The 25,249-nt window shown below is 44.0% G+C and overlaps 2 protein-coding genes across 4 annotated transcripts in view; both read left to right on the forward strand.

The window, feature by feature from the left end:
- Positions 1-387: 387 nt before the first annotated feature.
- On the forward strand, positions 388-8,345 carry MLKL (mixed lineage kinase domain like pseudokinase). The gene is given in 8 exon segments (XM_029205420.1): positions 388-631; positions 634-809; positions 812-837; positions 3,075-3,159; positions 5,199-5,350; positions 5,684-5,733; positions 5,991-6,202; positions 8,280-8,345. Coding segments are annotated over 8 exon segments (1,011 nt in total).
- A 664-nt stretch (positions 8,346-9,009) lies between these two features.
- Positions 9,010-25,249, forward strand: part of RFWD3 (ring finger and WD repeat domain 3) — a 40,447-nt gene continuing 24,207 nt past the window's right edge. For 2 of the 3 annotated variants that reach the window (XM_029205239.1, XM_029205245.1), the window contains exons 1-3: positions 9,010-9,103; positions 12,196-12,763; positions 18,207-18,403. In XM_029205239.1, coding sequence (XP_029061072.1) covers positions 12,198-12,763; positions 18,207-18,403 — 763 coding nt within the window. In that variant the 5' untranslated portion in view covers positions 9,010-9,103; positions 12,196-12,197. Of the gene's footprint in view, positions 9,104-12,195; positions 12,764-18,206; positions 18,404-25,249 lie in introns of those variants that run through there. The other variant, XM_029205240.1, reaches the window with a different exon arrangement.

The raw sequence follows: 25,249 nt of genomic DNA on the forward strand, positions 1-25,249 counted from the left end.
AAGTGATGATTCCGGGATCCAGGATTCTCCCTTCTTGGGCTCTACCACACCTAGGGCTACATCATCCTGTGTAACCAGCTGACAGTGTGTGAAGGAGACAAACCTGACTCAGCCCAAAGTAAGAGTTATATTACTCACACCCCATTGGTGAGAACTAGTCACATGGCCACATCAAGGTGCAAGGAAGGCTGGGAGATGTAGTCCTAGCTGGGCCAACACTTTCCAGCTAAAACTGGAAGATTTTGGTGGACAGCAAGCCATCTCTACCTTACATGAAATTGATGCGGAGACCTCTACAGCCATTTAGATCACAGACACCCTTAGCCCAGTAGTAAATATGCAGGAGATTCCTGGGACTTAAACAAATTCCATCTGTTTCTTCCAGATATGGATCAATTGAGGCAGATCATCTCCTTAGTCCAGCTTATCTACAACCAGTGTGAAGAGATGAAATACTGCCAGAAACAGTGCTGACATCTAAGGAGCCATGTCCATGGCCTGCTGCAGCCTCTGCAAATGCTCCAGGCCCAAGCAGAGAGGAACCTGCCCACCGAGATAACCACTGCCCTGAAACGTTTCCAGGCTGCCCTAGAGGAAGCTAAGGAGTGGATAGATAAGTTCAGCAATAAATCCAGAAGTTTCTAACAGTAGGGCATGACAGAATACTGTTCACTGGAGTGAACAAGAGGCTGAGAGATGTCTGGGAGGAGTTCTCACTGCTGCTTCAGGTGGATCAACAGATGCATATTTCAAGCATCAGCCCAGGAGCATTCTGGCAACAGGAAGATCAGTAGGATGCACAGGAAGACAGGAAGGTTATCCAAGGACTGAGAAGTGGTAAGGAGTTTTTTTAGATGGGGGGACTCCAAATGGGGGTATATTAGTCTCATTTTTGTTTACCAAAAAATCAGGAAGGCTGAAGAGGTTTTAGCAGGTGTCTATTCATGTAACTCAGAACTCCGGACATCCCTGGGTACAGACATGGTGGGGGCTGGTGAGATTTGAGTGTGCCACCAGTGGCGGGGTGGGGGTGGTATGGATGAGTCGTGTTTCCCTTTCCATTCTCTTTGATGTCAATCCTCCCAGCCTTAGTTTTTCCAGGACGTTCCATTAATATGTAAATTATCCAGGAAGAAAAATTCACTAATTATCTAAACAAACAGGAATTGAGTACCATGTGCCAGGCACTGTTCTAAGTGCTGGAGATTCAACACAGAGCAAAATACACAAGATCTTTGCCTTCACGGAACATAAAGTTTGCAGATAGAGGGCTAAGTAAATTATTTTATCTAAAGGCAATAAAAATCGTACACATGGTAATGAGATGGAAAGTGACAGTGGGTGCAGTGAGAGTGGTCAGGGTGACATTTGAATGGACACCTTGAATAATCAAAAGGAGTGAGTCATGTGAAGTTGAGGGAGAGGCGCATTCCAGGCCAGGAAGACAATGAATGCAAAAGCCCTGAGGTGGGAATAAATATGGCCTGTGCAAGGAACAGCCAGAAGCCAGCATGGCTTTAGTGTGGTAGGTGAAGGAGAGATACCAGATGAAAGTGGGGAGGTAGGCCAGAAGATACAGGAGCACGGTCATGCAGGTCCTGGTAGGCCTGATAAGAATTTTAGATTTGGGCTTCCCTGGTGGCGCAGTGGTTGAGAGTCCGCCTGCCGATTCAGGGGACGTGGGTTTGTGCCTTGGTCCGGGAAGATCCCACATGCCGCGGAGCGGCTGGGCCCGTGAGCCATGGCCGCTGAGCCTGCGCGTCCAGAGCCTGTGATCCGCAACGGGAGAGGCCACAACAGTGAGAGGCACACGTACAGCAAAAAATAAAAAATAAATAAATAAATAAATAAAAAATAAAATAAAATAAAAAAGGACGCTTTCTATTACTACCATAACTTGAAGACGAGAATCACTTATCACAAATAGGTGACCACAAATAAAACCAAAACAATGTTATTAAATTCTGGCTGCATGATGCCTCCTGCTCAAAGGCCTGCAATTCAGACCGGCATTCTCTTTGTGCAGAGGAGATGTCAGCAGATTTAGGGAGGTATTAAAGACATCCAACACCAAACTGAGACTTTCTTCTTGGCGTAATCGGAAAGACTGGAATTAAAAGAAGAATAATTTTCTCACTATGTCATCTTGCATACCACTTATCCATACTTTTGGAAATACTGCCTTAGATCTTTCTTGGAAATCATAAAGTTTATTCCTTCTCAACTCCCTACACTAGTGAGTTTTATGAGAAGTCATTTTGGACTGTAGGAGACACTGTTAGCGCCTATCCAGATGGCCTCTGATCCTTTTTCCCTGCTCTGCACACTCATCCCCCACTCAGCATACTTTGCTGCTAACAGCTCATGGCCGCCATCTGCAGAGGAATATCCATGGGCACTGGAGCCCCTTGGCCCTGAGAGCTGAAAGTGCCCGGGAGCTTCATAGCCACCTGTCCCTATCCCTGTTCCTCTCCCCCAACCCCACCCAGTCCACAGTCATTGAACAACAGGTGTGAGTACAAAAGTCCAGCTCCTTTGCTTCGTGCAGAACAAACCCTGAGGGGTAGTTATCCTCTAGAAGTCCCCGTGGGGTCAGGCTGAGCCTGGAACTTCACCTGAAGTTCCACCCTTGCTTAATTTCTTCTCCTTCTCTGTCCTGCTTCCTCTACTCCCTCACCTGGTTTCTCCTGGGAATACCTTCTTAATCAATCACTTGTACCCAAATCTGTGGCTCATGATCTGCTTCTGGGAGAACCCAACCTAAGGCCAACTCTGTGATAACACCCCAAACTGGGAGGCAGGGGCTCCATTAATCCAAAACACTTAACACTTACTAAGTTGGTGGGAACCCCAGCTTCACATTGTTTCAACCAGAAGGGTCCTAGGTATGGTCCAACCATCCAGCCATGCCTCTGAGCCCTTTGCTTTGCTCAGTGCTTCCCAGGCAGAGCACCACAGAGGCGTACAGCTCACAATTGTCAAATCTCACCTCTGCATCCCGGTTTTCCCACCTACCCGTGGATAGCAAAGTCTGTGCAAAGGTCACTAATGTTCCCTGCCTTTGGTCGTGTCAGGCTGCACCATTTGGAAACACCTGCAGAACTCCACAGAAACATCAGCAGCACAAGCTTCCTGGTGACTAAAGACTGCAACGTGAAGGTGAGTATGGCCTTCCAGGGGCCATTTGAGCTCGACCTGTGTGACTGTTTGGTGCTGGGAGAGGGACGCACGTTTCCCAGAGGCCTGTGTCTGCTCGTTTCTCTGCCTTCAACTGAGTTCAACTCTTCCCCTGCCTGGACAGCTTCCCATGTGCCCACCACAGGACAGACTCAGTCCTGCCTGCTCTTCTGATGCCCGTCGTCCACCACTGCCCAGGCACTCAGCAGGGATGGGCTAAGAGCCATTTCCCCTTAGATGCCTGGACACCACTTCTGTGTCCCTGAAACACCCATGAGGGGATCTTCTTAAGCCCAGGTAGGCATTCAGACTCACAGGCCAGCCATAGCCCACACTTGGCACCTGGAGGCAATTAGAAGGGTATCACGCAACACAGCTTGCCAGCAGGGTAGCATCAAATCCTTCTCTTCAGCCGGAGATGCCACACCTGTCCCCACAATCCTCCAGGAGGTATTCTCCTCATCCTAGGTGTGACAGAAAGAGGCTCCCCTCGGGTGGGTGCGGGGCCATCCAGGCTTAGAAGCCTCACGACTCACAGGAGTCAATATTCTTTCTTTTTCTTAGATTATTTATTTATTTTCTTTACTTTTTTGGTGCATCAGGTCTTAGTTGTGGCACACGGGATCTTCGTTGAGGCATGCAGGATCTTTCGCTGTGGCACGCGGGCTCTTCCTTGTGGCGCATAGGCTTCTCTCTAGTTGTGGTGTTTGGGCTCTCTAGTTGTGGCACATGGGCTTTCTAGTTGAGGTGCAAAGGCTCAGTAGTTGTGGTGTGCCAGCTTAGTTACCCCACGGCATGTGAGATCTTAGTTCCCCGACCAGGGATTGAACCCACGTCCCCTGCATTGGAAGGCGGATTCTTTACCACTGGACCACCAGGGAAGTCCCCCAATAGCTCTTTATAGTCCCCATCCCCCCGACCTCTCATCCATAAACAAGTTACTAATCACCCATCATTTTTAAATCAGCAGCAATATTACTTAGGAGCATAGGTAACAGACAGCTTTTGTCAGTTTCCCAGGTGAATAGAGCTAAAAGGTCCACTGAAATTCAGATTCTCCTATGGAAGAGAAAAGGGTTCTGTTAACTCGATGTCCACAGTTCCCAAGTGCTAAAAGTATATTTTCTCTGTCATCCACAGATAGCTCTCTCTGAATAACAGAAGACGGGTCTTTTCTGACTTTCAGATGTCTTTCCCCGTAGCTGGTGTAATATAAGTGTTCACAAAGCACGGTCCTTCTCACACCTGACTGTAACATGTGCTGTTCAGCCTTTCACCCCTGGTGGCTAGCGTGGAGCCAGATGTCAGAGGATGTCAGTGCTCACTGAACATGTGAATGAAAGGGGGAGGAGCCACCTAAACGTCTAATCCTTTTCCTGACCTTGACCCTAGTTTTGGATCCCTGGCTGCGTTTAGGGCTGGCAGCCCTCTGCACACAGATGGTGCTGATGACAGATGTGCATGGACCAAGGAGAATGCACACTCCCGTGACTTGTGCTGTGGCTTCTTTAAGAGCATGGCATTGACCATGCAGGGTCAGTGGGGTAACAGGCTGCCTATAGGTTCAGATACAACAGAGAGGATACCCCTGTGTTGGTTTTTTGTGTGTTTTTTCGGTCTGCTTCCGAGAGAAAATGAGCCATCGGTGACTCCAGGCACCCCGTCCACACTCACTCAGTGGAGCTGAGTCGTCAACTGAGAAAGCCCTGTATCTAACATAGTAACACTAGAACAACAACATACCAAGTCTTACAGGTGCTTTATAACCATCACCTCAATTAATCCTCATGCCCCATTTTATAGAGAAGAAACCTCTTTGTGTTTCGCTTGGTCGTTACACCATAATAAATTGAACCCAGGATGCCAGCCAGGAGAGTAGCCACAGAGCCAGAAGACACCACTGGAAATACATCCCAAAGGAAAAAAACCATCCCCTGAAAATCATGTGTAGCACCAACCCCTTCCCTCTATCCCCCACCTGAGATGGTGCTGTTTCTTTCTGTCTCTGAGTCATTATCTAGCTTGCAGGATTTGAGTTGAGCAAAACACAGATTTCCATCAGCTGACCAACTAAAGAAAAAGAAGCAGAGAGAGCCAATTCTGCCGCATACATCTCACCTCAGAGACTGGAAAATGTGTATAATAAATATGACATAAAAGCTGAAATATACAAGTATGTTTATGTTCTTGTGCAGATTCTAACTCAGATGAACGGGACAAGAAAGTCCAAGTCAAATGCCATTAGGGAGGAGCACCTTAACTCTGTTGAATGGAATTGGGTGGTAATCAGAAAATTCACTGTGAGGACTTCTCTTGTGGTCCAGTGGTTAGGACTCTGCGCTTTCACTGCCGTGGCCCAGGTTCAATCCCTGATTGGGGAACTGAGATCCCACAAGCTGCTCAGCACAGCCAAAAAGAAAATCCACTGTGTTTTCTGGAAATGGCTAGAGGGGCATGGGAAAAGGGAAACTTGTTACGGTTGTTCAGTTTCTTGGTTCTCTTTTAGCTTTGGAATCGTCCTCTGGGAAATCGCCCCTGGGAAAAGCCCATTTGAAGGTAACCAGTGTGAAAGTTGGCTCAGATGGTGCTGGGATTGGGTCACCTTCCAAGAGACTAGAGATTCCCATCAGTGCTGTCCCGGGTGCTTTGTTCTTCAATGGGGGCATTGCCTGCGCTTGTCATTGGGGTCATTGGAAGCTCCTGTTTCTTCAGTTCTCAAAGTCCCTGGTTCCATTGCCAGCCATCAGCATCCAGAGAAATGTGTGTGTGCCAGAGCAATTTTTAAGCATCCCATCCTATCATTTCCATGCCAGGCTGTGATTCCAAGAAGATCTACCAGCTGGTGGCTGTGGACCGGCACCAGAAGCCAGTGGATAAAGATTGCCCTTCACAGTTGCAGGAGATCATTGATGATTGCTGTGCATATGAGCCCTCCAGGAGGCCCTGTGTTAAAGGTAGGGCTTTTTCTGGTCTAAAGAGCATGGGCCACATGTGTTACTTAACATTTGTGAAAGATTTTCCTTATGTATCACAACCAGGGGTTGTTTTGCCCTTCGGGGGACATTTGGCAATGTCTAAAGACATTTTTGGCTGTCACAACTCAGGGGAGGTGGGGTGGGGTGGACATGCCATTGGCATCTAGTGGATAGAAGCTTCTCAACATCCTACAAGGCACAGGACAGCCCCCTACAACAAAGATTATCCGGCCCAGATATCAAGAGCACTGGAGTTCAGAAACCCAGCCCTAAGGGCATTGTTTAGTCTAAAGTTGGGTTGCGAAGGCAGATTACTCCAGCCTATATTCTTTCTCTCCCTTCCTACTCTTTTATCAACATCCTGGGGGTAATTTCCTCTACTCAGACTTTTTTTTTTTTTGCGGCACGCAGGCCTCTCACTGTTGTGGCCTCTCCCGTTGCGGAGCACAGGCTCCGGACGCGCAGGCTCAGTGGCCATGGCTCACGGGCCCAGCTGCTCCGCGGCATGTGGGATCTTCCCGGACCAGGACACGAACCCACGTCCCCTGCATCGGCAGGCAGACTCTCAACCACTGTGCCACCAGGGAAGCCCTCTATTCAGACTTTTATTTCACCAGGTTATCAGCTGCTCCTCCGTTTCTTTACACCATCTCCCTCCCTGGGAATGTCTCCCTCTCTCACTCTAGATCCAAATTTCTCAGACTTTCCACAAAGCTCCAGACACAAGAGAACATGATTCACAGGCAGTATCCCCGGATTGGGGAAGTGTTTCCACTGAAGTTGCTACAGAGTTCAAAGATACAAAATAATGTTTTTCTTATCTTTATTGTGATATGTATCACAGTACAGCAGTGTATAAAATGTATATGTGCAATTTTTTTTAAGTCAGAGGAAAAGAACATCACATATCCACCCCTGGTTAAAGACTAGAACATTGCCACAAACTCAGAAACCACGTATGAGTCCCTTGCTTTCACATTCCTCTCCTGGAGTAGGACAGTGGCTACTCCAATATTTGTTGACCGAATGAACTTGAAAATGAATGAATGAAGGTACTGCTAATGGTTGAGGGAAATTCATGGCTTTCCCCAGAGCCTGGGGATGAGGCTTACCACAAGTGTAAACTTTCTTTGGCATATTTTAACTTTGACAGTTCTTTCAAATTTTTCATTTAAATTATACGTTCAGGTCCATAAAAGTAGTTACTATCATGTAGTTTAGGGGAACCCATTAGTTATGTCTTTTGGTGGAGGAAAAAAAAAGACATCCATCTAAACAACTCTTCTATGAAGTGGCGCTTAGTGCATTTTTTTTTCAGTCTTTTTACAAATGGGCCAACGGGGGGTTGGTGTTTAAGTAATCACCCATAAAGTTGTAAATGGGAATTTCACCCCTAAAATGAAATACAGCCAATACCTTTCTCCTCTAACTATATAAAACTTTTGGAAGTTGGAGACAAGACTATAACCTTCTGGCTTGTGTGTTTATTCTTTCTCTTCTAATTAGTAAACATGGCCATTAGGTGGATCATGAATGAATATACTCTCAGAACCTTTTAGAAACATTCTGTATATTTTTCACTAAGCAGCCCTCTGTGTTGTCCAGATTTTTTTTGCCATGTGATATTACCTATTAATTTTTTTTAATTTTCAAAGAATCACTCAGTGTTTGATGATGTGCCTATGTATTGACAAGGAAAGCAATTCAAGATATATTTTGAGATTAAAACACAATTCCATCTATACCTAAATATACACGTTTAGATAGATGACGATTTTAAACAAAGTAACTAATGACTTCTCTGGAGACGATTTTTCTTTTTTGCTTCTATGTATTGTCTAAATTTTCTGCATTGGACATGCAGCTACTTATATAACAGTGAGAATCACTCAAAATGTTTTTCATTCTATGCCATAATATATGTATTTGTTTACAAAATAACATTCCTTTTCCTCATATTAACCTTGCTATAGCTCAGTAGAAGCTCCCTTAGGGGCAGGAAAAGGAAAAAAAACTACAAATGCTAATGTTCACTTTAGTGACAGGTTTGGAGGAGGAGAATATTGAAAAGTCAATTACTTGGATAATCCAAGGCTTTCAGTTGTTTACACTCTCCTCTGCTACTAGTTCCACTCAGAATTGGAAGCTGAGCAAATGAAATTCGGCAGTGTGCAGTCTGTGCCTGAGGTTTAGATTTTTAGGTCTTCCTCCTAAAGGTGAGATTTCGTCTTTCAGGGAAATGCTTGAAAAATGTTTGCTGTCAAGTGATGTGACGGTAGTTTAGTAGCAGGCAATTTGTTGCAATGGTTTGGGATTGAAGAGACCGCGTAGGTAAGTTCTTTTGCATGAGCTCTTCAACCCACTGGAGGATATACAATATATGAACAGGATTGTCCCACTCCTCTTTACCGGCTCCGGGATACTGCGGGCAACATTTTGAAATTATTGGATTAGCTACCAGCCTTTGGATAAAGACATCTCCTTCACCAAAGACTTAGGGAGAAACAGCATGAGGCACAGTTTTAATATTTTCATCTTTCCAAAATGGACCAAGAAATCTTTCTCTTGCCGCTTCCTCTCGTCACAAAATTCAAATAAAGAGTGGTAAAACCCTTCTTCCGCTTTTCTCTTTGGGCGAGAGTTGACGGACGTAGGTTTTTACCAATTGTACGAGGCCTCCTCGAGCGTGGTCCCGCCTAGTCCGTTTACGAAGGATCAGCCAATGAGAGCACCGCTGTTTCAGCCAGTGGCGACCAAAGAAAGAAGAAGAGAGGGTATTGGCCGCCGACTGGGACTGCTGCCCAATAGGAGCAGGCCGAGGCCGCAACACAGGCTGGCGGATTGAGCTGCTCCGGAAGTGGTTGTTGGCGCCAGTCCGGCGAGAGTTCTTCAAAGGAGACTGCAACTGCTCCGGGGGTCTCGCGAGTCTGACCGCGTCCTTCCGGCTTCAGGTGATGTGGGCGCTTCCCTCTTCCCAGACCTTGGGCGTCTGGCTCCGGGATGACTTCCTGGGCTGGGTCCATGGACGCCGGGCCCCGGGACGCCCCAAGATGGGCTGCGGGCCGGCCTGGAACCCGGCTGTCTGAGGAGTTTCGGCCGCTCCGGACGGCCCCAACTGTCGGGGCTGAGTCTCCCAAATCCCCCGCTCTTTTGGGGTTGCTGGTGAGGGTGGGGGCGGGGAAGGCAGGAACATCAGGGATCCCGGAAGGAGCCGACTTGGCCGCGGGGCCGTAGTCGCAGGTCGCGGTTTGCTCTCCAGGCAGCCGAGCCTCAGACTCATCATCTGCAAATAGCTGCCGTCACGTGGAGCGCCCTCTACTTGCATCACTTTCAAGTTGAACGAAAGGCCTATTCTGTCCAACTTTATCTCACAGCAATACTGTGACGTAAACACTTTTATTATTCCCATTTTACAGAGAAGCAAGTAGAATAGGGAACCTCCTAAGGTCCCAGAGGTAGGATGTGACAGCAGGGATTTGAACCCAGGTCGCCCCGACTCTCCGCTGGCGCCTCTTATTCTTTTAACTGGGAGCCATCATCCCGACTGGAGCGGACATTGGTTGAAATCTGAGTGACAAAGCTTGGGAAGATTACGGGAGGTCTAGGACCAGGCTGCTCACGGCCTGGGGCCGGGGGGGGGGGGGGGGGGCAGCCGACGCACCGCTGCTCAGCCCCAGGCCTGGAGGGATTTGTGTTTCCCCACGTTGATTGGGAAGCTTTGCTCCAGTATGGCGCTGGTTAGAGAACTTTCTGCCGGGATGAACATGTTCTATATCTCTCCTATCTCTGTGTCAATATCGGGTGCTAATATGTTCTTAGTTGTTGGGGGATTTCTGGTTGGTGTTGTGTTTTTAGGTGGATGGTGTGTAATTCAGTGGATATTTAGCATCTACTCTGTACTTCTTGCTGTGTAGGATACACCGATGAATCAGGTTTGGATTCGGCTCTGGGCCTTTCACGTCTCATCAGAACTGGTTGTTCTCTAATCAGATCTGGCATATGATGGGAAGAAATTTCACTTTTTAATATTTAACCATACTGAGAAGCGCACAGAATAATTTTTAAAAGACCCGTGCATTCACCACACAGATGTAACAAATCTTGGCTTTGACTTTTTGATAGAATTCTTTTTTTCTTTTCCTTAAAAAAAAAAATTCTGTATTCAAAGCCTCATGTGTACCTCTGCACCCTTCCTCTCATGAATTTGGTATTTTTCATGACTGGGCTTGTTTTATACTATCTTATATCTATAAATCCATATAGTAGTGTGGTTTTGCATATTTTATAAGTGTCCTAAAATTGGAATTAATAATGGAGGTTGTTCTGTAACTGATAAAATTTTTGAGGAAATTTACCGTGTTGGGGTTCTTAGAAGAGAGTGTATGGTTACATCTTGACCAGAGGTTTTGCTTCACTTTCTTCTCTATTTTGAGTTCTCTCATTCTTGTACTTCAGTTAATCAAGTATTCTAGCTTGAGCTTTTAATATTATTATTTTTTAACTGTCTTTTGTTTTCTGAAAGAGTTACTCAGGTTTATCTTCCAGTCCTTCTATTAAAGCATTTATTTTGGCTGTAAATTTTCTTTTTTAAGAGCTCTTTCTTGTTTTCTGATTTGATCCTTTTTTCCTTGGCATTCTTTTATGTTTGGATTTGTTTATTTATTTACTTATTTCTGTTTCTTGCATTGTATTCCTTTCTTTTCTCCGAGTTTCTTCTCTTTGTCTGCCTTGGTCTCTTTCTCTCATGTTGGAGGCTTTTCTTGAATGTCAGTTGTTCTTTGGCTATTTGGTCATTTCGAGGAGAGACCCCCAGAAAACTGAGTGGAAGCTCTTTATGAATGACTGAACCTTACTAACCAATGGACTTTTACTGTTAGATGTATGGGCAGAGATCCAGCCATTTTCTTGAGAGTCAGAGCTGTCAGTATTTATAGATCTTTCCTCTTGAGCTGGTTTTCTCTAGGCAACAATCCTGTAATTTCCTGCCTTGAGGCATAGAGAATGTATGTAAACCAGGATATTGCGTTCTGGATTTGTGCAGCTGGAGAGAAGGATTGGAAGTGTCTCACACTTGTGAAAGTTTGTAGACTTTCACTTAACTCTTTGTTTTCACTGCTGGTCTTAAGTCTGTCTGGTTCAAACCTCCAGTTGTCTGCAGCATAGGGGGAGGGGTTTTTTGATTGTTTGCCTGAGGGACAGAGTAACTACTTTCACAGGCTTTCCATCTCCGTCTTTCAATGCTGTCTTCTTTGGTACGTGGTTTTTACAGTCCCCTCAGTGGAAATTAGCTTGCTTCTCAACAGCACACAGTCCTACCAGTTATCAGTCCGAAAAACTGATTTGTGTGTCTCATACTCTCTTTGCCTTGTACTTGTGGATCCACTGCTTTCAGTAGTTCAGTCCTCTTATTTTATCGATCGATTTATTTATTTATTTATGGCTGCGTTGAGTCTTCATTCCTGTGCGCGGGCTTTTCTCTAGCTGCAGCGAGCGGGGTCTACTCTTGGTTGCGGTGTGCGGGCTTCTCATCATGGTGGCTTCTCTTGTTGCAGAGCACAGGCTCTAGGCACGCAAGCTTCAGTAGTTGCGGCATGTGAGCCCTAGAGTGCATGGGCTTCAGTAGTTGCAGCACACAGGCTTCAGTACTTGTGGCTTGCGGCCTCTAGAGCACAGAGTCAGTAGTTGTGGCACATGGGCTTATTTGCTCTGCAGCATGTGGGATCTTCCCGGACCAGGGATCGAACCTGTGTCTCCTGCGTTAGCAGGCGTATTCTTAAACACTGTGCCACCAGGGAAGTCCCTAGATCTATTTTAAAGGTTAGTGCTGTGATCACATGACTTCATGTTTTCAAAGGGCAAACAGGAAAACTGGTTATAAGTACCTATTATGGAAAAAAAAAAGTCGAACAAAATCGTCTCTTTAAGTTTCTCAGTTTTGCCAAGAATGATCTTAAACAGAAATATTAAAGAACAGGTATGATTAGATAAAACATGTCTTATAGCTGATATATTTTACTAATACTTACAAATATTGTTTCTTCAGTGATGGCTCATGAAGCAATGAAATATGATCTTCAGGTGCAGTTAGATCATGGTGCTGCACAACAGCCTGCTCCTCCTGAAGTGGTCAGCGGCCAAGGGGGACCAGCCCTGCTCCAGCCTCCTCATACTGAGGTGGTCAGCAGCCAGGAAGGACCACCCCTGTTTGAGCCTGCACCTGCTGCAGTGGTCAGCAGCCAAGGGGGACCAGCCCTGCTCCAGCCCCCTCCTGATGAAGTGGTCAGCAGCCAAGAGGGACTGCCCCTGCTTCAGGCTGCTCCACAGGTATCCATTGATATGACGGAGGAGCTCTCAGGAGAAGAGACTGTGGAGAACGTCAATCCAGGAGTTTCAGAGGAGAGTAGGCAGGAATCTGGTGCTAACCACACTGCCCAAGTGTCTTCATTGGATTCAGTGAACAGCTTCATCAGTGGGCTGCAGAGACTTCATGGCATGCTGGAATTCCTGAGGCCAACTTCGGACCACAGGGTGGGGCCAGTGAGAGCTAGGCGGAGGAGTTCTGCTTCACAGAGGGCAAGAGCTGGAGGGTCTCACAGGACAAACAGTGCCAGGTAAATATATGTATAAACAGTAGGATTAGTGCCAGATTGGGAATTATGAACCTTAGGCCCTGATCGTAGCCCCAGTGCTGCCAAGAATTGGCGTTGTGACTTGGCAAGTTAGGTGACCTTTCTGAACCCCCGTTACCTCATAAGTCAGATGAAAATAAAAGTGCTTGCCTTATTTACTTCACAAAGTAATGGAGGGGACAAGTTACACTGATATGTTTTGAAAACTCAGTGGTAGTTTGTTGGCAGCGGTTTCTGTAGAGACTGGCTTTTCTTCAGATCGTTTGTCTCTTGTACATCAAAAAAATATTTAACTTGCAAGGCCACTCCACTCGCCCATGTTTCATTGTTCTCCACTTAGTGGTGCAGTAGATTTTGGAAGATGGGCAGGCTGGATTTAGAGAAGCCTTGTGAAAAGTAGAGTGTGAATTAATTTAGAGCTTATCTGACTAAGTGAGAAACATTCTAGCCCTCCTCACCTGATACTGTGTTGTAGAGTTAAAAATAATTTTCTTCCATAGGTTTTGGTTTGAATTTGCCTCTTGAAGGGCTTAGCTGTCAAGTCTTGACAGAGTTATTATGAAGAACAACAATTATCTATGCCTTACCTGTTTTTTCACTTCCTCCAGCTTTTTTTGAAATACTTTGTTTCACATTTGGACTTCTAAGTATCTTCATAATGTTGAGATTGAATTCAACCTTTTCATTTTAAATACGAAGGAAACTTGGACCCTGAGAGAGTGGTTTGTTCAGGGTCTCATAGTGACAGCACTGAGGAGGTTAGAGCTGGTGTTGGAACCTGAATCTGACTGTTGTCAACAAAAACAGATAGAGGAAGCTTCAGTCAGACCCATTTGTTTTCTAACACTGTGAAAATAATGAGGTGGCAATAAAAAGTGGTAGCTGGGGCATCTAATACCTATGTTTTACAAATGAGGAAGATGATGGGGTGATTTGTGATTTGACTGGGATAACTGGAACTGGACTGTGCCTTCTGATTCTGGATTTCAGCATCCTTTTCCATGGATCCTGCTGATGACTGTATCAGGGCCTGCTATTACTGTGGCTTCAGTCTCTGTAATGCCTGGTCACTGCTGGATGTGATCCATCAAGGGTGAGAGGTGCCTAGTTCTGTGTTGACAAGAGTTGCAAATGTATGCTACTTTGTTATTTTAAGATGCCGTTTACTCGGATTTTGAAAACAAAGTAGGATTTCATACATTTGTGTCATAGGTGAAGGTACCTTGTAGTGCAGTTTGGGGTCCCTGTTGAAGTAAGGGGGCTGAGAGTTGAGATTGGTGTCCCCAAGAACTGTCAAGAGGCCTCTTGCAGTAGTCTTCACGCTTGGTTGTTCATCCACTCATGAGCAGGCGGGGGTGGAGATTGCTCTTGGTCGGGGACTTTTGTGTTAACCAGTTCACAGGAGAGTGACACTTATAAACCAGATGCCAATTTACAGAGAAAATTAGAAACACCACAGAGACCAAATTCTCTTGTTGGCATGGTCAGCATGATTCACCTAGGGGATGCTGCCACACAGAAGCCAGACTCTAATCAGAAAATAGCTTGATGTGTGTAGAATCTCTGCTCGGGGACTGAGCTACAGAATTTAGATGTTAAATGATGTCAGTTAAGCTATTTGACTGACGGTCATATGTTTGTCTCCACAAAGAGAATAAAGCTTAGGGCTTCCCTGGTGGCGCAGTGGTTGAGAGTCCGCCTGCCGATGCAGGGGACATGGGTTCGTGCCCCGGTCTGGGAAGATCCCACATGCCGCGGAGCGGCTGGGCCCGTGAGCCATGGCCGCTGAGCCTGCGCGTCCGGAGCCTGTGCTCCGCAATGGGAGAGGCACCAACAGTGAGAGGCCCGCGTACCGCAAAAAAAAAAAATAGAGAATAAAGCTTAAAGGCAAGGAATTATGCAGTTCAGTGGAGAGAACATGGATTCTGGAGCCAGATAAATGTGGCGTTAAATTTTTTTTTCCTTTAAATTGTGTTGTAAACAAATTCCATACTAAATTCACATAAAAGTCTGAGCTTTTCCAGGACTCATTGCTTATACCTTCTGAATTTCTTGAGGTGAATTTCTCATTATGGTGTTTGACATTACTCACCCGACAGACCATTCCTGGGCCAGGTGCTGAGAGCCTGGGCCAAGGTGAGCAGCTTTTGCCTCAGACTCCACCAAGAAGCCAAAATTGGGGAAACCTGCATAGTGGGATATTTTTCCCAACTACTTCTCAGCCAAGGTCACAAACTCCTTTCCTGTTTCTTTGTTTGAGGCTGCTTGATTCTGACAGCCAGCATCATCACTTATTCATCAAATATTTGTAACACTCCACTATGTGAGAGACTGAACTTTTGCCTTGAAGATACGTTGGTGAACAGGACAGATCAGGGTACCGTTTCTCTTGGAGCTTATGGAATCTAGGACTATAGAGGGTAAGCAAGGGACAAGAACTTACTATACTGTTATTTAATTCAGAGATGATAAGTGCGGGAAAAAAGGAGAATTTCTTGGGTTCTAAGACTGTACTCCTAGCACTACCTCCCAGTTGCTCTTCATAGTTCCTCTTTTATATGTCCCCACCTGACCTTGGAAATGCCTATTTTGCTATGTAAAAGCAATATTAATGAGTGATTTTTAAAAAAATAGTCAATCACTTAATTTTTTACTGGTTTCTATGCAGAATGCTATTGATAATGCACGTAATAGCCTAACTTTATTATGTATTTCATTTGGTTTAAATGTTCTTAGGAAATACTGTTCTTATATTCTTATTCTCATGAGTAGCTATAGCTGCTGTTCATGCACAGTTCCTAAAATAAGTTTGTAAACTTGGTTAGCATTTTTTTTTGAAAAGGAAACCTGAGTGACATCAGTGAAAATGGCAGAGTAAGGACCTCAGAAAATTCTCTCCATAAAGTCATTGAAACAGGGCTTCCCTGGTGGCGCAGTGGTTGGGAGTCTGCCTGCCAATGCAGGGGACATGGATTCGAGCCCTGGTCTGGGAAGATCCCACATGCCATGGAGCAACTAAGCCCGTGTGCCACAGCTGCTGAGCCTGCACGTCTGGAGCCTGTGCTCCGCAACGGGAGAGGCCGCGACAGTGAGAGGCCCGCGCACCGCGATGAAGAGGGGCCCCCACTCGCCACAACTGGAGAAAGCCCTCGCACAGAAACGAAGACCCAACACAGCCATAAATAAATTTATTTTGTAAAAAAATAATTGAAACAACTGGCAAAATTTATCAAAATCAACTTTTCAGTACTCTGGAAATTAACCAAATACTTGTAGCAATTCAGTGAGTGATTCTCAAACCAGCTGAATCTCAGTAAGAACTGTGAGCTTTGTGGCATTCCCTATTCCCAACCCCTTCTTCAGCTTCATAGTAGTCTTTTTTTTTTTTTAATATTTATTTATTTATTTGGCTGTGTTGGGTCTTAGTTGCAGCATGTGGGATCTTTCATTGTGGCACGCGGGCTTCGTTGCCCCACGGCATGTGGGATCTTAGTTCCCCGACCAGGGATCGAACCCATGCTCTCTGCATTAGAAGGCTGATTCTTAACCACTACTATGGAGGGACTTACTATGAAGTCCCTCCATAGTAGTCTTGAAAACTAAATGCCTGCAATCATAGTGAAAAGGCAGCAGTCTGGAAGCAACTAGAGAGAGTAGAATGGAATTGGAGGTCCTTCAAAGCCTCATCCCCAGAGAATTCTCTTTCTTTGACCTGTTTGTTGGTTTCCTGGAAGATCCCACTTGAAAGGCAATCCCTGGCTTGTCCAGTTCGAAAATTCTAAAGCCTTTTCCCCAGGGTCTGCCTGTGGCAGTGGATGACCATCGGGCCAAACATTAGACTAACCAAAAAGCTTAAAAGGAAAAGGTGGAGAATGAGATCTTCCTATGGGGTTTTGAAAAGTTCTGACATATTCCTGGGAATCTAGAAGACCACATACATGCCCAGGGCTGTGTGCAGCTGGGCCCACAATCAGGAAAGACCTAGGAAGGCACTAAGCTCTCAACTCTGGCTGACTTTGTGGCTCTGCATAAGCAGGAAGTGAAGGCTGAGGCAGAGTTGTCACCTGCCTGGCTGATTATTGATGATGTGTCCCAACACACACATCAAGTCTCTCAGCAAAGACTGGGAGGTGTACTGATTCCAAGTGTTTAAGGAAATCTCTATCTAGTCATGAACTGAACACTAAGCTAACCAAACAGAAACTTCAATGGCCACACACAACGAAGAATGCAAACTTTATAGAATTAACTTCAGAAAAGTCACTAAACCAATAGTAACAACTATAAGAAATAGCAACAACAACAAACCCTGGGAATGGGTGAAATCTCATTTCCAGAGTTACCACATTATATTATTTGAAACGTCCAGTTTTCAAGAAAAAATAAGATATGTAAAGAAAGTATAACCAAAACACAGGAAGAAAAAATAGAAACTGTACATGAAGAAGCCAAGATGTTGGACTTACTAGACCAACTTTAAATCTGCTATTTAAATATATTCAAAGAACTAAAGCAAAGTATAAAACAACAAAATAGACAATATCAATAGAGACTGAAGTTATAAAAATGTACAAAATAGAAATACTGGAGTTGACACAGTAAATGGGAAAAAATCACTAGAGAGCTCAACAGCAGGTTTGAGCAGGCAAAAGAGAGAACTTTTGTCCTTCTTTGACATTTTTGACTTGAAAAGTGGCTCAAAATAAGAGATGAGACAATGGTGACCATAGCCAGGCTTCATACCTTCAAAAGACCTTGGTCTTAGTAGCTGCAGAAGCAGAATCCCATGAGGCCATATTTGATCAATAGGGCCCTTTTAGGGCTTCCCTGGTAGCGCAGTGGTTGAGAGTCCGCCTGCTGATGCAGGGGACACGGGTTCGTGCCCCGGTCCGGGAGGATCCCATATGCCGCGGATCGGCTGGGCCGCTGGGCCTGTGCGTCCGGAGCCTGTGCTCTGCAACGGGAGAGGCCACGGCAGTGAGAGGCCCGTGTACCGCAAAAAAAAAAAAAAAAAATAGGGCCCTTTTTCATCTTGCCCACTCTCTTTTCAACCCCCTAATATCAACAGACAAATTGCTGAGTCAGCCCTCCCTCCCTTCCTCCCTCCCTCCCTCCCTTTCTTTCTTTATATTAATGAGTCATGTCTTTAAAAGGTATTGACAAAAGAAATGCCAGTAAAGTAGGATTAGCTTTTAGCAGAGGGGTCAGGCTTCAGTGTGGGCCAATGGAATACTTGAGTGGAAAGAGCATGTCTAGTCCAGTCAGCACCTGCCTGAATCTCTATTCCTACTTCAGTGTTCAAAGGCAGCACTTAATGGCCTGGTGATGCATTAAAATGACTAGGATTTACCTCCAAATTACTGTGGATTATTCTTGTGATGATGGTACATTGTACAAGAATTCTGTTGTCTTTCTGCATATATAGGTTGAGATCACCGCTGGATGCTTACTTTCAAGTGAGCAGGACGCAGCCTCATTCGCCAGCCACCTCTTATGGTTTAGAGACTAGGAATCCTGTCTCTGAAGACTTGCAGGTATCAGGTAGTTCTGACAGTGACAGCTCCACAGAGTATGAAGAGGGAGTTGTCCAGGCAGAGGAGCCTGGAGCTGTTGTTTTAGAAGGTGAGTGTTTTATCCAGATTTGATCCACAAGGTCAACAGAAGACTCCAGAAGGCTAGAAACTCTAGACGTGTGTTTTGATACTTTGCCTTTTCACCCCAAATATCATAGATTAATGCTTTATAGTACAGAGCTTTCACTGGCCATAACTATATAGAGAGGATTTGATCTGGCTTGCAATTTAATGTGACTTGTGACCCATTGAGTTGGTCACTTTATAAAGGCATTTTACATTCCCTTTCGTTTTCTTAGACATTTGAGAAGGAAGTAGATTATTTAAAAGAAAAGCTTCGTAAATTCAGCACCCTGTCTAGTCCGGTACTTTTTAAGTCCTAGTGTAATGTTACGTGTTGTGCAAGTGGAACATTATTTAACAGTAGATGCGCAGAGACCCTTTAAGCATATGCTTAAAGGGTCTCTGCGCATCTACTCTCTGGGGACTTCCCTGGTGGCACAGTGAATAAGAATCCGCCTGCCAACGCAGGGGACACAGATTCGATCCCTGGTCTGGGAGGATCCCATGTACTGCGGAGCAACTAAGCCCACGAGCCACAACTACTGAAGCCCACACGCCTAGAGCCCATGCTCCGCAACAAGAAAAGCCACCACAAGGAGAAGCCTGCGCACCACAATGAAGAGTAGCCCCCGGTCGCCACAACTAGAGAAAGCCCGTGCGCAGCAACAAAGACCCAACGCACCCAAAAATAAATAAAATTAAATCTTTACCCAGAAAAAAAAAAACCAAAAAACCTATCTGATACCCTACACTGTGGTCTTCTCACACTAAAGGGGACCAAGGCTTGGAGAAATGGCTTTCCAGGTCTGTGATAGGAAATATACAAAATGGGCCTAGGGCATTTTATTGTGCTGGAAAGCAAGGAAGCTGTCTGAGTCTTACACAGTTACATCAGTAGGCACAGGTGCAACCTTGAGAGAGATCCTGCTGGCCTAAGTTGGGACAGTTTGAGCATTAAAAAGAATAATGAATGTATTCTTAGATTACAAATTGAAATACATCAAATCTGTGTGAATCTATAAATTCATAATGTGCACTTTTTAAAAAAAAAACAAACCTTACTTATCACCATAATAAGTTATTAGAGCCCTAACTCATTGCTCTGAAAACTGTTGAATAGAGGATTAAGCATTTATCCTGCCTTTCCTATATGAACTGTATCCAAAAAACCAAATAGTTGATGGAGAAGGTCTTTTAAGTGTTTGTTTTTTGGTTTTGTTTTTGTTTTGCGGTACGCGGGCCTCTCACTGTTGTGGCCTCTCCCGTTGCGGAGCACAGGCTCCGGACGCGCAGGCTCAGCGGCCATGGCTCATGGGCCCAGCTGCTCCACGGCATGTGGGATCTTCCTGGACCGGGGCACGAACCTGTGTCCCCTGCATTGGCAGGCGGACTCTCAACCACTGCGCCACCAGGGAAGCCCTGTTTGTTTGTTTTTAAGACTTTTTTTTTTTTAGAGTAGTTTATGGTTCACAACAAAACTGAAAGGAAGGTAGAGAGATCTCCCATATGCACCTGCCCCCCTCCCTCCCCCACGCATACATGCACTGCCTCTCCATTATTGGCATCATTCACCAGAATGGTGCGTTAGTTACACACTGTAATCACTCGAAGTCTTTGGTTTACCTTGGGGTTTACTGTTGGTGTTGCACATTCTATAAGTTTGGACGAATGTATAATGGCATACATCCATCATTATAATATCATATACAGTATTTTCAGTGCCCTAAAGATTCTCTATGCTCTGCCTATTCTTCCCTTCCACCCACCCTCTAAGGAGGTTTTTTTTAATAGAAAAATTCCAGCTAGTAATTGTAGCATGAATGATAGGGGGGAAAATTATCATTTTGTGACTCCTAATGCATTGACGTATCTAGTCAAAGATCATCAGTGACTCTTCAAACCATTAGATTGGAAGGTTGGTGGGAGTCTTTTTAATAGAGGGACCAGGCTGACACCACCTGAACCCACTGATCAATCTTAGCATTTCAGAAAGTGAAACCACCAGATTTTATGTGCCTGTTGATGTGCTGCAATCAGAAATGTCCAGGGCTTCCCTGGTGGCGCAGTGGTTTAACAATCCACCTGCCAATGCAGGGGACACGGGTTCAATCCCTGGTCCGGGAAGATTCCACATGCCGTGGAGCAACTAGGCCCTTGAGCCACAGCTACTGAGCCTGCGTGTCTGGAGCCTGTGCCCCGCAACAAGAGAGGCCACGATAGTGAAAGGCCTGCGCACCGTGATGAAGAGTGACCCTTGCACCACGATGAAGTGTGGCCCCCACTTGCCGCAACTAGAGAAAGCCCTTGCACGAAACGAAGACCCAACACAGCCAAAAAAAAAAGACATCATTAAAAGAGTGAGATGGCAACCCACTGACTAGAGAAAATATTCATAATACATATATCCAGAAAAGGGCTTATATCTAGAATGCATAAATAACTTCTACAACCTTATAGAAAAATGGGCGGAAGATTTGCAAAGGTACTTCCAAAACAAGATAGCTAAATGGCCAATAAATATATACAGAGATTTGATTAGTCATCAGGGAAATACAGATTAAAACCCCAGTGTGGTAACTGATATGCACCCACCGCAACAGCTAAAATTTAAAAGACTGACAATATCAAGTATTGGGAAGGATATAAAGCAACCAGACCTCTCATACAGTACTGGTGGGAGTGTAAATTTTTTTTTTTTTAATGCTGCTTGTAAGAGGTTCACTTTATTTTTTTATTGAAGCATAGTTGATTTACAATGTTGTGTTAGTTTCTGCTGTACAGCAAAGAGATTCAGTTATACATATATATATATTCTTTTTTTATATATTCTTTTCCATTATGGTTTATCATAGGATATTTATTTATTTATTTATTTTTGGCTGCGTTGGGTCTTTGTTGCTGTGCGTGGGCTTTCTCTAGTTGCGGTGCCTGCGCTTCTCATTGCGGTGGCTTCTCGTTGCTGAGAATGGGCATGTGGGCTTCAGTAGTTGTGGCACGTGGGCTTAGTTGCTCCGTGGTATGTGGGATCCTTCCAGACCAGGGATTGAACCCATGTCCCCTGCATTGGTAGGCGGATCCTTAACCACTGCACCACCAGGGAGGTCCCTCTTCTGCCCTTTTTTTTTTTTTTTTTTTCATTTTTGAGTGTTTTATTTATATCAAATTGGATAAAATGTGTGTATTTCTCAGACAGAAAAGACATGTCGAGGTAGAAATGTACCTTTCAACTATTCATGGGTACACAAGTACACTGGGGAGATTGTAAAAGTGCAGATTGTGATTCAGTAGGTCCGGTAGGCCTGAGTTCTATTTTTTTTGGGGGGGGGGTGAGTAATTTTTATTTAAAATTTTTATTTCCTTGTATCTTTTTTTTTTTTACTTCTTTATTAGAGTATAATTGCTTTACCATGATGTGTTAGTTTCTGCTTTATAACAAAGTGAATCAGTTATACATATACATATGTTCCCATATCTCTTCCCTCTTGTGTCTCCCTCCCTCCCACCCTCCCTATCCCACCCCTCCAGGCGGTCACAAAGCGCCGAGCTGATCTCCCTGTGCTATGTGGCTGCTTCCCACTAGCTATCTACCTTACATTTGGTAGTGTATATATGTACATGCCTCTCTCTTGCTTTGTCACAGCTTACCCTTCCCCCTCCCCATATCCTCAAGTCCATTCTCTAGTAGGTCTGTGTCTTTATTCCTGTCTTACCCCTAGGTTCTTCATGACATTTTTTTTTCCTTAAATTCCATATATATGTGTTAGCATACAGTGTTTGTCTTTCTCTTTCTGACTTACTCTGCCCATTGTTTGATTGGGTTGTTTTTTTTTTGTTGAGTTGTATGAGCTGTTTGTATATTTTGGAAATTAAGCACATGTCGGTCGCATCTTTTGCAGATATTTTCTCCCATTCTGTAGGTTGTCTTTTCATTTTGCTTATGGTTTCCTTTGCTGTACAAAAGCTTGTAAGTTTGATTGGGTCCCATTTATTTAGTTTTGTTTTTATTTCTATTGCTTTGAGAGACTGACCTAAGAAAACATTGGTATGATTTGTTTTGCCTATGATCTCTTCTTAGGAGTTTTATGGTGTCATGTTTTATGTTTAAGTCTTTGAGCCATTTTGAATTTATTTTAGTGTATGGTGAGAGGGTGTGTTGTAACTTCATTTATTTACATACGGCTGTCCAATTTTCCCAACACCACTTGCTAAAGAGACTGTCTTTTTCCCGTTGTATATTCTTGCCTCCTTTGTTGAAGATGAATTGACTGTAGGTGTGTGGGTTTATTTCTGAGCTCTATTTTCTGTTCCATTTATCCATATGTCTGTTTTTGTGCCAGTACCATGCTGTTTTGATTACTGTAGCTTTGTGGTATTGTCTGAAGTCTGGGAGGGTTATGCCTCCTGCTTCATTCTTTTTCTTCAGGATTGCTTTGGCAATTCTGGGTCTTTTATGGTTCCATATAAATTTTAGGATTTTTGTTCTAGTGCTGTGAGAAATGTCATGGGTAATTTGATAGGGATTGCATTAAATCTGTAGGCTGCTTTGGGTAGTATGGCCATTTTAGCAGTATTAATTCTTCCAGTCCAAGAGCATGGGATATCTTTCCATTTCTTTGAATCATCTTCAGTTTCCTTTATTAATGTTTTATAGTTCTCAGTGAATAAGTCTTTCTCCTCCTTAGTCAGGTTTATTTCTAAATATTTTATTTTGGGGGGTGTGATTTTTTTCTTTCTTCTTTTTGGCCGCACAGCATGCGGGATCTTAGTTCCCCGACCAGGGATTGAACTCATGCCCCATGCAGTGGAAGTGCAGAGTCTTAACCATTGGACTGCCAGGGAAATCCCTTGCGGGTGTGATTTTTAAAAGGTATTGTATTTTTACATCCCCTTTCTGATACTTCATTGTTAGTGTAAAATGCAACTGATTTCTGTATGTTAATCTTGTATCCTGCTACCTTGCTGAATTCCTTTATCAGTTCTAGTAGCTTTTGTGTGGAGTCCTTAAGATTTTATATATATAGTACCATATTATGTGCATATAATGACAGTTTTACCTCTTCCCTTCCAATTTGGATACCTTTTATTTCTCTTTCTTGTCTGATTGCTGTGGCTAGGACTTCCAGTACTATGTTGAATAGAAGTGGTGAGAGTGGGCATCCTTGTCTTGTTCCCGATTTTAGCAGGAAGGCTTTCAGCTTTTCACCATTGAGTATTATATTGTCTGTGAGTTTGTCATAAACAGACATGTTTATGACAAAAAACATGTTCTTTGAGGAAGGCATGTATCACTTGAACTTCTCTGTAAGAACTGCTTTTGCTGCATCCCATAGATTTTGTATGGTTGTGTTTTCATTGTCATTTGTCTCAAGGTATTTTTTAATTTCCTGTTTGATTTCATCATTGACCCATTGGTTTTTTAGTAGCATGTTGTTTAGTTTCCATGTAATCGTTTTTTTCTCATTTCTTTTTCTGTGGTTGATTTCTAGTTTCATGCTGTCGTGGTCACAAAAGATGCTTGAGATAATTTCTAAAAATATCAATTAAGTCTAACAGTTCTGTTGTATCATTTAGGATCTCTGTTTGCTGTATTGATTTTCAGTCTAGAAGATCTGTCCATTGATGTGAGTGGGGTGTTAAAGTCTCCTACTATTATTGTATTCCTGTCAGTCTCTCCCTTTATGTCTGTTAATTGTGTTTCATGTATTTTGATGCTTCTATATTAGGTGCATATATGTTGATGGGTTAAAATCCTCTTCTTGTGTTGATCCTTTTATCATTATATAGTATCCTTTATCTTTCCTTATGGCCTTTTTCTTAAAGTCTATTTTGTCTGGTATGAGTATTGCAACCCCCACTTTCTTATCATTTCCGTTAGCACCATATATCTTTTTCCATCCCCTCACTTTCAATCTGTATGTGTGCTTTGCCCTAAAGTGGGTCTCTTGTAGGCAGCATATTGTAGGCTTTTGTTGTTTTTATCCAGTCTGCCACTCTGTGTCTTTTGATTGGAGCATTTAGTCCATTGACATTTAAAGTAATTTTTTTTTTAAGAAATGTACAATTTATTTATTTGTTTATTTATTTATTTATTTTGTGGTACACGGGCCTCTCACTGCTGTGGCCTCTCCCGTTGCGGAGCACAGGCTCCGACGCGCAGGCCCAGCGGTCATGGCTCATGGGCCCAGCCGCTCCACGGCACGTGGGATCCTCCCAGACCGGGGCACAAACCTGTATCCACTGCATCGGCAGGCAGACCCTCAACCACTGCGCCACCAGGGAAGCCCCCTATTTATTTATTTTTTAATGTTACAGTTTCTTTATTATTTTCTCAATTTTTTTAATTAAAAAAATTTATCTTTATTATTATTATTATATTTTTGGCTGTGTTGGGTCTTCATTGCTATGCACGGGCTTTCTCTAGTTGCAGCAAGCGGGGGCTACTCTTTGTTGCCGTGCACAGGCTTCTCCTTGCAGTGGCTTCTCTTGTGGAGCATGGACTCTAGATGCGCAGGCTTCAGTAGTTGCAGCACATGTGCTCAGTAGTTGTGGCACATGGGCTTAGTTGCTCTGTGGCATGTGGGATCAAACCCATGTCCCCTGTGTTGGCAAGCGGATTCTTAACTACTGCACCACCAGGGGAGTCCTTAAGGTAATTATTGATAGATACGTATTTATTGCCATTTTAAACCTTGTTTTCCCATTGATTTTATATTTCTTCTTTTTCCCTTTTTTTCTTTTTGTTTTTCCTTTTGTGGTTTGATTCTTCTTATTATTAGTTTTTATTGGAGTATAGCTGATTTACAATGTTGTGTTAGTTTCTGCTGTACAGCAA

Source organism: Monodon monoceros, unplaced genomic scaffold (assembly GCF_005190385.1).
Source record: "Monodon monoceros isolate NGI ecotype Baffin Bay Population unplaced genomic scaffold, NGI_Narwhal_1 Super_Scaffold_10, whole genome shotgun sequence".
Lineage (NCBI taxonomy): Eukaryota > Metazoa > Chordata > Mammalia > Artiodactyla > Monodontidae > Monodon > Monodon monoceros.